Source organism: Anolis sagrei, chromosome 11, assembly GCF_037176765.1.
Source record: "Anolis sagrei isolate rAnoSag1 chromosome 11, rAnoSag1.mat, whole genome shotgun sequence".
NCBI lineage: Eukaryota > Metazoa > Chordata > Lepidosauria > Squamata > Dactyloidae > Anolis > Anolis sagrei.
Window position 1 is genome coordinate 21,832,156 of NC_090031.1, and position 13,080 is coordinate 21,845,235.

At 47.8% G+C, this 13,080-nt stretch overlaps 1 protein-coding gene across 1 annotated transcript in view; it reads left to right on the forward strand.

The window, feature by feature from the left end:
* Nucleotides 1-13,080, forward strand: part of RPH3AL (rabphilin 3A like (without C2 domains)) — a 96,734-nt gene that overhangs the window by 39,690 nt on the left and 43,964 nt on the right. Inside the window, exon 5 of the mRNA XM_067472014.1 lies at nt 6,231-6,317. Within this exon, the coding sequence (XP_067328115.1) occupies nt 6,231-6,317 (87 nt within the window). The remainder of the gene's footprint in view (nt 1-6,230; nt 6,318-13,080) is intronic.

Genomic DNA, 13,080 nt, shown 5'->3' on the forward strand with positions numbered 1-13,080 from the left:
CTCACCTACAAAGCCCTGAATGGTTTAGGACCACCCTACCTGCGTGACCGCATCTCTATTTACGAACCCACACGCTCGCTCCGATCATCTGGGGAGGCCCTGCTCGTGATCCCACCCACGTCGCAAGCGCGCTTGGTGGGGACACGGGACAGGGCCTTCTCTGTGGCGGCCCCCCGACTTTGGAACGCCCTTCCAAAAGATCTCCGACAGGCCCCTACATTAGCAGTTTTCAGAAGGAATCTAAAAACTTGGCTGTTCCGTTGTGCCTTCTCAGATTAGGAATCCCCATTCCAAGTCCTAGTAGCACTTTAACATAACTAACTTCGCTGCACACTGCACTTTTAATCCTACGTCCCTCCTGCCACTTCAGCACTTTTAACCCTGTACCCCATTGCGCCGGCCGAACCAGTTTTAAATAATGTCTTGATGTATTGCCATTGTCGTTGTGTTGCTTAATTGTTTTCTTTTGCTTTGTTTTATTGCCATGTTTTGCTTTCTATTGTACTGTGTTTTTGAGGCTTCGGCCTGTGTAAGCCGCATCGAGTCCTTTGGGAGATGCTAGCGGGGTACAAATAAAGATAATAATAATAATAATAATAATAATAATAATAATAATAATATGGCTTTGAAAGGCAGCAGATCACAGGAGCTGTCTTCATAGACCTGTCCGCAGCCTATGATACTGTGAACCACCGCCTCCTCCTGAGAAAAATGTATAATATCACAAAGGACGACCACCTCACCCGCCTCATAGGAAACCTGCTACAAAACAGGAGCTTTTTTGTTGAGTTCCAGGGCCAGAGAAGCAGATGGCGGAAACAGAAGAACGGCCTGCCTCAGGGGAGCGTGCTTGCTCCATCCATGTTCAACATCTACACAAATGACCAGCCATTGCCAGAAGGGACAGAGAGTTTCATCTATGCTGATGATCGTGCCATTACCACTCAAGCAGGGAGCTCTGAGATGGTAGAACAGAAGCTCTCCAAAGCATTAGATGCTCTTACTGCCTATTACAGGGAAAACCAACTGATCCCTAATCCATCTAAAACACAGACATGCACCTTTCACTTAAAGAACAGACAAGCATCCCGAGCTCTGAGGATTACCTGGGAAGGAATCCCACTGGAGCATTGCAAAACACCCAAATACCTGGGAGTCACTCTGGACCGTGCCCTGACCTGCAAGAAGCACTGCCTGAACATCAAGCAAAAAGTGGGTGCTAGAAACAATATCATATGAAAGCTTACTGGCACAACCTGGGTATCACAACCAGACACAGTGAAGACATCTGCCCTTGCGCTGTGCTACTCTGCTGCTGAGTACGCATGCCCAGTGTGGAACACATTTCACCACACTAAAACAGTGGATGTGGCACTTAATGAGACATGCCGTATTATCACAGGGTGTCTGCGCCCTACACCACTGGAGAAATTACACTGCTTAGCCGGTATTGCACCACCTGACATCCTCCGGGAAGTAGCAGCCAATAGTGAAAGGACCAAGGCAGACACATCTCCAGCTCATCCCCTGTTTGGGTATCAGCCAGCACGTCAACGACTTAAATCAAGACATAGTTTTCTTAGATCTACAGAGACACTCGCTGGAACACTTCAGAAAGCGAGAGTCCAAAAGTGGCAGGCCCAAACCCAGCACCTCAATCCGTGGGTGATACCAGATGAGAGACTCCCCCCTGGGCACACAGAAGACTGGGCGACTTGGAAGGCGCTGAACAGACTGCGTTCTGGCACCACGCGATGCAGAGCCAACTTTCAGAAATGGGACTACAGGGTGGAATCCTTGGCATACGAGTGCGGAGAAGAACAAACCACTGACCACCTGCTGCAATGCAACCTGAGCCCTGCCACATGCACAAGGGAGGACCTTCTTGCGGCAACACCAGAGGCACTCCAAGTGGCCAGATACTCGTCAAAGGACATTTAAGCAGCTACCAAGTTTGCAAAATCTGTGGGTTTTTTTAAATCTGTCTGTTTTGTTCTGTTAGAAATGTAATCCAATGGTATGGTTGCTGATGACACGATAAATATCATTAATGCATCATTGGAGCAGGGTTTTTTTCCATCCCGACTAAAACAGGCTGTGGTCCGACCACTCCTTAAAAAGGTCTCCCTTGACTCCACGGTGCTGAACAATTACAGACCAATCTCCAACCTCCCTTTTCTGGGCAAGGTGCTGGAGCGGGTAGTCGCCTCTCAGCTCCAGGGATTTCTAGATGACATCAATTACCTGGACCAGTCACAGTCTGGCTTCAGGCCTGGCCATGTCACCGAGACGGCTTTGGTCGCCTTGGTGGATGACCTCTGCAGGGAGCTGGACAGGGGGAGTGTGACTCTGTTGGTTCTCTTGGACATCTCAGCAGCTTTCGATACCATCGATCATGGTATCCTTCTGGGACGACTCTCTGGGATGGGTCTCGGGGGCACGGTTCTGTTGTGGCTCCGGTCCTTCCTGGAGGGTCGATCCCAGATGGTGAAGCTGGGAGACGCCTGCTCTGACCCCTGGCCTTTGACCTGTGGGGTCCTGCAAGGCTCTATTCTCTCTCCCATGCTTTTTAACATCTACATGAAACCGCTGGGAGAGGTCATCCGGAGTTTTGGAGTTGAGTGCCATCTCTACGCAGATAACACACAACTCTACTACTCTTTTCCACCTAATTCCAAGGAGGCCCCTCAGGTGCTGGACGAGTGTCTGGCCGCTGTGGCTATCTGGATGAGGACGAACAAGCTGAAGATAAATCCTGACAAGACAGAGGTCCTCCTGGTCGATCGTAAACCGGATCGGGGTGTAGGGTGGCTACCTGTGCTGGACGGGGTTACACTCCCCGTGAAGTCACAGGTCCGCAGTTTGGGGGTCCTCTTGGATTCATCACTTACGCTTGAGGCTCAGGCGGGCTTTTGCACAATTGAGACTCGTGCACCCAACTGCGACCGTACCTCATGAAGGCTGATCTGGCCAGGGTGGTCCATGCCTTGGTCACCTCCAGATTGGACTACCCCGCTCTACGTGGGGTTGCCCTTGAAAACGGCTCGGAAATTCCAACTTGTGCAACGGTCGGCAGCAAGGTTGTTAACTGGTGCTCCTTACAGAGAGAGGTCAACCCTCCTGTTCAAGGAGCTCTATTGGCCGCTGTACATCTTCCGGTCCCAATTCAAGGTGCAGGTCCTTACCTACAAAGCCCTAAAGGGTTTGGGACCCGCCTACCTGCGTGACCGCATCTCCACATATGAACCCACACAATCCCTTCGATCATCTGGGGAGAGAGTTCCCGAGTCGGGGGGCCACCACAGGGAAGGCCCTGTCCCTCGTCCCCACCAAACGCGCTTGCAACGCAGGTGGGATCGTGAGCAGAATTGGACACAATATTCCAGGTGAACTCCCTGACTGTGAGAGCCGTTCAGCAGTGGAACTCTCTGCCCCGGATTGAGGTGGAGCTCCTTCTTTGGAGGCTTTAAACAGAGGCTGGATGGCCATCTGTTGGGCATGCTTTGAATGCAATTTTCCTGCTTCTTGGCAGAATGGGGTTGGACTGGATGGCCCACGAGACCTCTTCCAACTCTATGATTCCATGAGTTGTGCATCTATATAGAGAGGCCTTCCAACTCCAAAACTCCACATGACCTTGCCCAGCGGTTTGACGGAAATGTTAAAAATCATGGGGGAAAGTTTAGTTTCCCACCTCCTTCAGAGGGGCTGACTTTAATCGCTCAGACCGTCCCCTCCCCAGTGTTCATCGATAGCTGTTAGTGCCACCTGAGGCTACCATGGTTCACACTGATGCCTCAATTTCTTCCTCTCGCTGCCGTGGAGGAATAGCACCGTTCTCTCATTAGGAGGATTGATTTTTGTGTACATGTATTTCCTCCTTTATTGAAGGCTGGCTGGTGTCTCCGCTCATCATTCTCCTCAATGCCACCTCTTTGAAATACTGCTTCATTTAGCTCATCTCTCAGTTCTGTGTGTATTAGTTCAGGTTTCTTTGAGGCTGAAAAAGAGATAGTTCACATCCAGGGTGGTTTCCAGGTCAGCTGGTGTGAATTTAGTTTCAGTCTGAGCTTGAAAGGAGCTATCCAACTTGCTGTACCTGGCCCCATTTAAAAAAATCATTTAATGCATATGTTTTGATGGTGTGGTGAGTGAATTAGAACCAGACATCCTGAGGAGTGAGGTTGAATGGGCCTTAAGAAGCATTGCTAACAACAAGGCATCAGGAGACGCTGAACTGTTTAAATGCTGAACTGGTCCCCCATGACCTTCTGGCAAGGAAACTAGTCCAATGTGGGCTAGGCAAAACTATGGTGAGGTGGATCAGTAATTGGTTAAATGGACGAACCCAGAGCGTGCTCACCAAGGCTTCCTCTTCATCTTGAAAAGAAGTGACAAGTGGAGTGCCACAAGCAGGGTTCCGTCCTGGGCCCGGTCCTGTTCAACATCTTTATTAATGACTTAGATGAAGGGCTAGAAGGCAGGATCATCAAGTTTGCAGACGACACCAAATTGGGAGGGATAGACAATACTCCAGAGGACAGGAGCAGAATTCAAAACGATCTTGACAGATTAGAGATGGGCCAAAACTAACAAAATGAAGTTCAACAGGGACAAATGCAAGAGACTCCACTTAGGCAGGAAAAATGAAATGCACAGAATGGGGGACAATGCCTTGCTTGAGAGCAGTACGTGTGAAAAAGATCTTGGAGTCCTCGTGGACAACAAGTTAAACATGAGCCAACAATGTGATGTGGCGGCAAAAAAAGCCAATGGGATTTTGGCCTGCATCAATAGGAGCATAGTGTCTAGATCTAGGGAAGTAATGCTACCCCTCTATTCTGCTTTGGTTAGACCACACCTGGAATATTGCGGCCAATTCTGGGCACCACAATTCAAGAGAGATATTGACAAGCTGGAATGTGTCCAGAGGAGGGCGACTAAAATGATCAAGGGTCTGGAGAACAAGCCTTATGAGGAGCGGCTTAAAGAGCTGGGCATGTTTAGCCTGAAGAAGAGAAGGCTGAGAGGAGATATGATAGCCATGTATAAATATGTGAGAGGAAGCCACAGGGAGGAGGGAGCAAGCTTGTTTTCTGCTTCCCTGGAGACTAGGACGCGGAACAATGGCTTCAAACTACAAGAGAGGAGATTCCATTTACAGACAATATAAATGTCTTAAACAAACAAACAAACAGTTTCCAGAATCCTTAAATCAGGGGTCCTCAAACTTTTTAAACCGGGGGCCAGTTCACTATCCCTCAGACCGTTGGAGGGCCGGACTATAGTTTTTTTTAAAAAAAAATCAATTAAAAAATCCCTCTGCACATTGCACATATCTTATTTTGCTGTGTGGAAGGGCCCTTAGAGGGGGTTCTTTCTAGCCCTCTTTAGGCAGTAATTCCAGGAACAGAGAATGGGAAATCTTCCTATTTCTAGTCTGAACACAATCTGGCTACCAGTATTAAAAAAAACTCTAAAATTATAACTGTAAATAATGAACAACACTCAAACACAGGGGAACTCCATACAAGAAACAATCAGGGCCAGCTAATCACCTCTCAACAAAGGATTCTCCCTAAAAACTGTCAGGCTATGAAATGGCAATCAAGGTGGCCAATTGAAACATTCATACCTACCTCCAACAGACAAGAGTTCTTTCTCCCACCCTGGATCTTCCACAATTTTCCTGGTTAAAGGTTTTCCTCTGACATGAAGTCCAGTCGTGTCTGACTCTGGGGTGTGGTGCTCATCTGCATTTCTAAGAAGAAGAGCCGGCGTTGTCCGTAGACACCTCCAAGGTCATGTGGCCAGCATGACTGCATGGAGCGCCGGGGCAGCCTCCCTTGGCTGGCTCACGCTGCCCATCGGGCCTGACGGATAGCGTGAGCCTGCCAAGAGAGGAGCAGCCGCCCATCTCACGAGGTGCGTTATGTGCGAGTAGACCACGCGGAGCAGCTGCCCTTGGCTGGCTCACGCTATCCATTGGGCCTGATGGATAGCGTGAGCCAGCCAACGGAGGGGCACTGTGTGCGGGGGGGGGGGCGCTCCTCCTCCGCGGGCCGGATAAGGACCCTTGGCGGGCCAGAAGTGGCCCGCGGGCCATAGTTTGGGGACCCCTGCCTTAAATGCTGTGCCTGTTCATTGCTTCCCTCTTCTAGTGATCTTCCTCTTGCTTTTAAACCTTATTAATGATTTCTCTTCTGTTCTCTGTGTCCTCCCTTCCCCAGAAAGTTTGCACCAAATGCGGCATTGAAACCCTGAACGCCCAGAAACGGCCCGTCTGGTTCTGTAAGATCTGCAGTGAGCAGAGAGAGGTGGGTCTGACTGTGGTGGGTATGAGGGTCTCACATTGCAAACATTGATAATTGTTTCTGTGTTGTTTTCTTTGCTGCTTGCACTTTGCATCCTAGCTCCCCTAATTTTGGTTACCAATTATTATGACTTGCGTGTCTGTTTTTCCTTTTGCCCACTTCATCTTCATGAAAACCCTCTAAGGCTGTACAGTTGTGAAGTGCAATATTTTTTGTCTTGCTACAAGTTCACAGATGTGAAATTCTTTAATTGATTGCTTCCTTACATTAAAAGAGAGAGGAATTCCTGCGGGAAGAAAGAAGTGCAGCATGAAAGGGGCTTTGGCTGTAGTCAGGGGCGGCTCATCCATTACGCGAAGTAAGCGGTCGCAGAACACTTTGTTTTGCCAGGGGCGCAGAGGCACCTCTGTAAATGCCCCTCGACCGCCACTTGAGGGGCGCCCCCTCAGCTCACAACAGCCCTAGCAGTCTGGGGGAGCCTCGGTGTTCTTGCCTCGTTGCTGGGCGATCCTCTTCCCAAAGGGGCCGGGCCCTTGAGCCTCGCCTAGCCCCTCTCGTTCCTGCTCCACCCGGCCACCGGGTGCGCGAGCAGAGCCGGCGCTCAATCGTTCTCCGCATTCGATCCCTTCTCCATGACCGGCTCCCTTTCCCGATCCCCTGGCGCTCCACCCACCTCCTCTCCTCTCCCCAATCCAGGTGGGCCATGGGGTGGAGCCGCCGCGCCTGGCCCACTTTGAGTCTGGAGGCGTGTCTGAAGACCCCAAAAGTCGCCTCTTCTCCTGACTTTCTCTTCAGTCATTGGGACCAAGCGAGAGAGCGAGAGAGAGAGGGAGCCCCTCCGGCTGGAGGAATCTCCCACCTCCGCTCCCTCCTTTGTTTTTGCACCTACCTTCAGGAAAGGTGGGCATCTCCACCTCTGTCTCTCTCTCTCTCTCTCTTGGTCCTAATGGCTGAGGAGAAAATCAGAAGAGGTGACTTTTGGTGCACACGCCGGAGTCTTCAGGCACGCCTCCGGACCCAAAGCGGGCCAGGCAAGGGAGCAAGTGTGGCAAGTGTAGTTACTGGGATGTATAGTTCACCTACAATCAAAGAGCATTCTGAACTCCACCAATGATGGAATTGAACCAAATATGACACACAGAACTCCCACGACGAACAGAATATATATATATATATATATATATATATATATATATATATTAATGATTGGTTGTTTGCTTACCATTGAAAATTACTTAGGGCCGCCTCTGGGGAAATAGACCTTGACATATGCGAGTTGTAGTTACTGGGATGTATAGTTCACCTACAATCAAAGAGCATTCTGAACTCCACCAATGATGGAATTGAACCAAATATGACACACAGAACTCCCACGATGAACAGAAAATATATATCAATGATTCGTTGGGGGGGGTTAACGACCAAAATACTGTTTGCTTACCATTGAAAATTACCTAGGGCCGCCTTTGGCTGTAGTTCAGTAGTATTGCCAGAGGATCTGTGAAATGGTGGAGGCTGCAGCAGGGTGTGCTTATACTAATGCTAAGCACATAGCAAGATTTGCGCTGTGTGTGTGTGTATATATATATATATATGCTCTGTACATAATGGAGTACCTTAAAAACAAAAGAGCCAATGAACGAAATCACACCAAATTTGGCAACAAATCGTCTCACAACACAAGGAGTGACCATCACTCAAAAAATTATGATTTTGTCACTTGGGAGTTGTAGTTGCTGGGATTTATAGTTCACCTACAATCAAAGAGTATTCTGAACTCCATCAACGATGGAATTGAACCAAACTTGGCCCACAGAACTCCCATGACCAACAGAAAATATTGGAAGGGTTTGGTGGGCAGTGTCCTTTGGTTTTGGAGTTGTAGTTCACCAACATCCAGAGAGCACTGTGGATTCAAACAATGATGGATCTGGACCAAACTTGGCACAAGCACTCATTGCGCCCAAATATGAACACAGATGGAGTATGGGGGAAATAGACCTTGACATTTGGGAGGTGTAGTCACTGGGATTCACAGTTCACCTACAATCAAAAAGTATTCTGAACCCCACGAACGACAGAATCGGGGCGAACTTCCCACACAGAACCCCCATGACCAACAGAAAATACTTAAGGCCACCCAGTTCAACTCCCTTCACCAGGGCATGAAAACATAATCAAAGCCCTCCTGACAAAGAACCATCCAGCCTTAGATATAGATAGATATGTATGAATCACACACACAGATATAGTATCATAGATTTGAAAGAAGGACTATGATATGTTGCATGTTCCAGAGTAGGCAAACCAGACAATCTCCACATCAACACTGTCAAAGAAACGGCAAGAAATAGTGTTTACTAGGCTTGGGCAATCCATGGTTCTAAATGGTTCTAAAGTACTTACAAAACTAAAGTTATGGTGGTGAAAATTTCAGCACTCTAACAAAACTTTCAAAATTTAATTATTATTTCATTATTGGTGATTTTAATGACAGAACCAATTAGGAACTGCCATTTATTATGAAATTTTGAGAGTTTTGTTAGAGTTCTGAAATTTTCACCACCAGAACTTTAGTTTTGTAAGTACTTTAGAACCATTTAGAACCATGGATTGCCCAAGCCTAGTGTTTACCTACAAACATAAAGAAATTACATATATTAGAAACCAACACTTTCTAATTACTTCATTTTCCAGATCACTAGATTGGGATCTTCTTTATGGCCTCATAAATCAGTTAATTTAGCCTCCCCACACTTCTTTTTTAAGGTGATTTTCTTGCTTGACAGATGCAACTGTCTTTCGGGTTGCAAAGGTCGACAACAGGCTTCACACAATTGGTGGGAAACCCACTCCAACCCGGGCAGGCTTCGAACTCATGACCTTTTGGTCAGAGTGATCTTAATGCACCTGATACTCAGCCAGCTGCGCCACAATCTTGGTGCAAGCCCTATGAAGAGTGGCTTAAAGAGCTGGGCATGTTTAGCCTGAAGAAGAGAAGGCTGAGAGGAGACATGATCCCCATGTATAAATATGTGAGGGGAAGTCATAGGAAGGAGGGAGCAAACTTGTTTTTTGCTGCCCTGGAGACTAGGATGCAATGGATCAATAGCTTCAAACTACAAGAAAGGAGATTCCACCTGAACATGAGGAAGAATTTCCATACTGTGAGAGCTGTTCAGCAGTGGAACTCTCTGCCCCAGAGTGTGGTGGAGTCGCCTTTGGAGGCTTTAAAACAGAAGTTGGATGGCCATCTGTCAGGGGTGCTTTGAATGCAATTTTCCTGCTTCTTGGCAGAATGGGGTAGGACTGCATGGCCCATGAGGTCTCTTCCAACTCTAGGATTCTAAGATTCTATTCTATGAGAGCTGTTCAGCAGGGGAACTCTCTGCCCCGGAGTGTGGTGGAGTCTCCTTTGGAGGCTTTGAAACAGAGGCTGGATGGCCATCTGTTGGGGGTGCTTTGAATGCAATTTTCCTGCTTCTTGGCAGAATGGGGTAGGACTGCATGGCCCATGAGGTCTCTTCCAACTCTAGGATTCTAAGATTCTATTCTATGAGAGCTGTTCAGCAGGGGAACTCTCTGCCCTGGAGTGTGGTGGAGTCTCCTTCTTTGGAGGCTTTGAAACAGAGGCTGGATGGCCATCTGTCAGGGGTGATTTGAATGCAATTTTCCTGGTTCTTGGCAGAATGGGGTAGGACTGCATGGCCCATGAGGTCTCTTCCAACTCTAGGATTCTAAGATTCTATTCTATGAGAGCTGTTCAGCAGGGGAACTCTCTGCCCCGGAGTGTGGTGGAGTCTCCTTTGGAGGCTTTGAAACAGAGGCTGGATGGCCATCTGGAGGGGGTGCTTTGAATGCAGTTTTCCTGCTTCTTGGCAGAATGGAATTGATGGCGCATGCGGTCTCTTCCAACTCTGATTCTAAATAAAAATAAATCCCACCCTGGAGATTCCATAGATATAAACCCCATTTTCCTAGTTTCCAACAGAGGATGCCTGCCCTAGATGCAGGCGAAATGTCAGGAGAGAATGCTTCGGGAACATGGCCAGACACACAACAACTCAAAAAGAATGTTGGGATTCTTGTCAATTCAGAGAGGCAAGTTTGATGACTTTGTAAAGGTATTCTCTGTTTCGGAAGTCACACGTGTTGGAGGCGAGAGAACATGGTCCGAAGAATGTAATTGCACAGCCATTCTTTGTGTATAATGAAACTCATTTTATTTCCCCACTTGTCTCATTTAGCCCGCTGCTGTCCGGCTTTCGAGAAGCAGCAGAAGCGTGTTGGAATGAGCGCGTGGGCAGAATTCCTTACCGTGCAATCAATAATTGTGTGGGCCACTAATAAAAAAGAGACTAATCTCTCATCGCACCAGTTAGCACGTTGGCATTGACAGTTCTTTGCATTCTGCTGTGATTTGATGTGAATTCTGCCATTTTTTCTAACTTTGAGGGAGGCAGTTTCTCAACGGAGTGACCTGAGAATGTCTTGTTTTCCTTTTAATTCAAACTCAATTTTCTATCTTTCGAGAACTCTGCTTGACAAGGTCCTGGAAAGGCAAACAGGATTGGCAGGTGGTGACTTGAATTGGTACAGAGTGCTTTAGGCAGTACTTTTGGGGTTTTGGGTTTTTTTGGTTGTGTCGAGAGCGACTTGAGAAACTGCAAGTCGCTTCTGGTGTGAGAATTGGCTGTCTGCAAGGATGTTACCCAGGGAACGCCCAGATATTTTTGATGTTTTACCATCCTTGTCTTGATTTGTTCCATCCGTAGGTCATCCAGGCCATTTTTACATTTATTGAGAGCCATGTCCAATTCAGTAGATGTAAAGGGTTCATGAAGGTTGTTGTTCTCAATCTCTGGTTGTCTGGCTATTGGTTTCTTTCCTACTTTGGTGGCAAGGTTGGGTTTCCCATTCTTCAAGAGTTGGTGTGCTATCTGATCTGCCTTTATGTTGGCATGCGTATTAGTTTGTGACGGGTCATTGCTCAGCCATCTTAGCAGCCTCCACGCCTTCTGGCTGCTCCTGCCCAGGTGTGCTTTTCATCTCAAGAACAGACAAGCATCCCGAGCTCTGAGGATCACCTGGGAAGGAATCCCACTGGAGCATTGCAGTGCACCCAAATACCTGGGAGTCACTCTGGACCGGAGCCCCCGGTGGCGCAGTGGGTAAAACCCCTGTGTCGGCAGAACTGAAGACCGACAAGTTGCAGGTTCAAATCTGGGGAGAGGGGGATGAACTCCCTCTATCAGCTCCAGCTCCTCATACGGGGACATGAGAGAAGCCTCCCACAAGGATGATAAAAACATCAAATAATCTGGGCGTCCCCTGGGCAACGTCCTTGCAGATGGCCAATTCTCTCACACCAGAAGCGACTTGCAGTTTCTCAAGTCGTTCCTGACACGACAAAAAAAAAAGCAAACAAAAACAAAACTCTGGATCGTGCCCTGACCTACAAGAAGCACTGCCTGAATATCAAGCAAAAAGTGGGTGTTAGAAACAATATCATACAAAAGCTTACTGGCACAACCTGGGGATCACAACCAGACACAGTGAAGACATCTGCACTTGTGCTACTCTGCTGCTGAGTATGCATGCCCAGTGTGGAACACATCTCACCACACTAAAACAGTGGATGTGGCTCTTAATGAGACATGCCGCATTATCACGGGGTGCCTGTGCCCTACACCACTGGAGAAATTACACTGCTTAGCCGGTATTGCACCACCTGACATCCGCCTGACATTTGGTGTCGTCTGCAAACTTGATGATCATGCCTTATAACCCTTCATCTAAGCCATTAATAAAGATGTTGAACAGGACCGGGCCCAGGACAGAACCCTGCGGCACTCCATTTGTCACTTCTTTCCAGGATGAAGCCTTGGGGAGAATCACCCTCTGGGTTCGTCCATTTAACCAATTCCAGATCCACCTCACCGTCGTTTTGCCTAGCCCACATTGGACTAGTTTCCTTGCCAGAAGTTCGTGGGGGACCTTGTCGAAGGCCTTCCTGAAATCCAGGTACGCTACATCCACGGCATTCCCCGCATCTACCCAGCTCGTAACTCTATCGAAAAAAGAGATCAGATTAGTCTGGCGTGACTTGTTTTTGATAAATCCATGTTGACTATCAGCGATGACCGCATTTGTTTCTAAGTGTTTGCAGACCACTTCCTTAACAATCTTTTCCAGAATCTTGCCTGGTATCGACGTGAGGCTAACTGGACGGTAATTGTTTGGGTCATCCTTTTTTCCCTTTGGAATGACATATTCTGCTGTCAAGAATTCAATGACTGCACATTGCTTAAGATACATTGACCGACCATCTGTGCAGGGTTCCATACCTCACTTTAACAACACAACCATTCCATGCTAAGGCTTCCCACCAAAATGGAACTTTAGAGGAGAGTCTACTGAACAAGCCAGTACCTGCCGCATACCAGTACTGAAGTCAATACGGACTTTAGGAGGGTCTCCCCAGTAAGAGAGACCCCTAGGACCGCACCAAAGAGGGTCTATGACCTTGGCGAGCCGTCAGAGAAGCCTGATTCCAGCCATTTTATTAAAATTAATAATTGAAATGAGACTCTTGCCAAGGCAAAGAAGAGGCATCGAGGTTTAATGAGCGATTCAGCTGAGTCGGATGCAAATTCGGGGATAGCTCACCCACAAGCATACCAATACATTTATCAGAGGCATATTTATAGCAAATTCAAAGTTGCAGAATTCAAACTCCCCGCCCCGGCTTCCCTGTTGTTCCCTG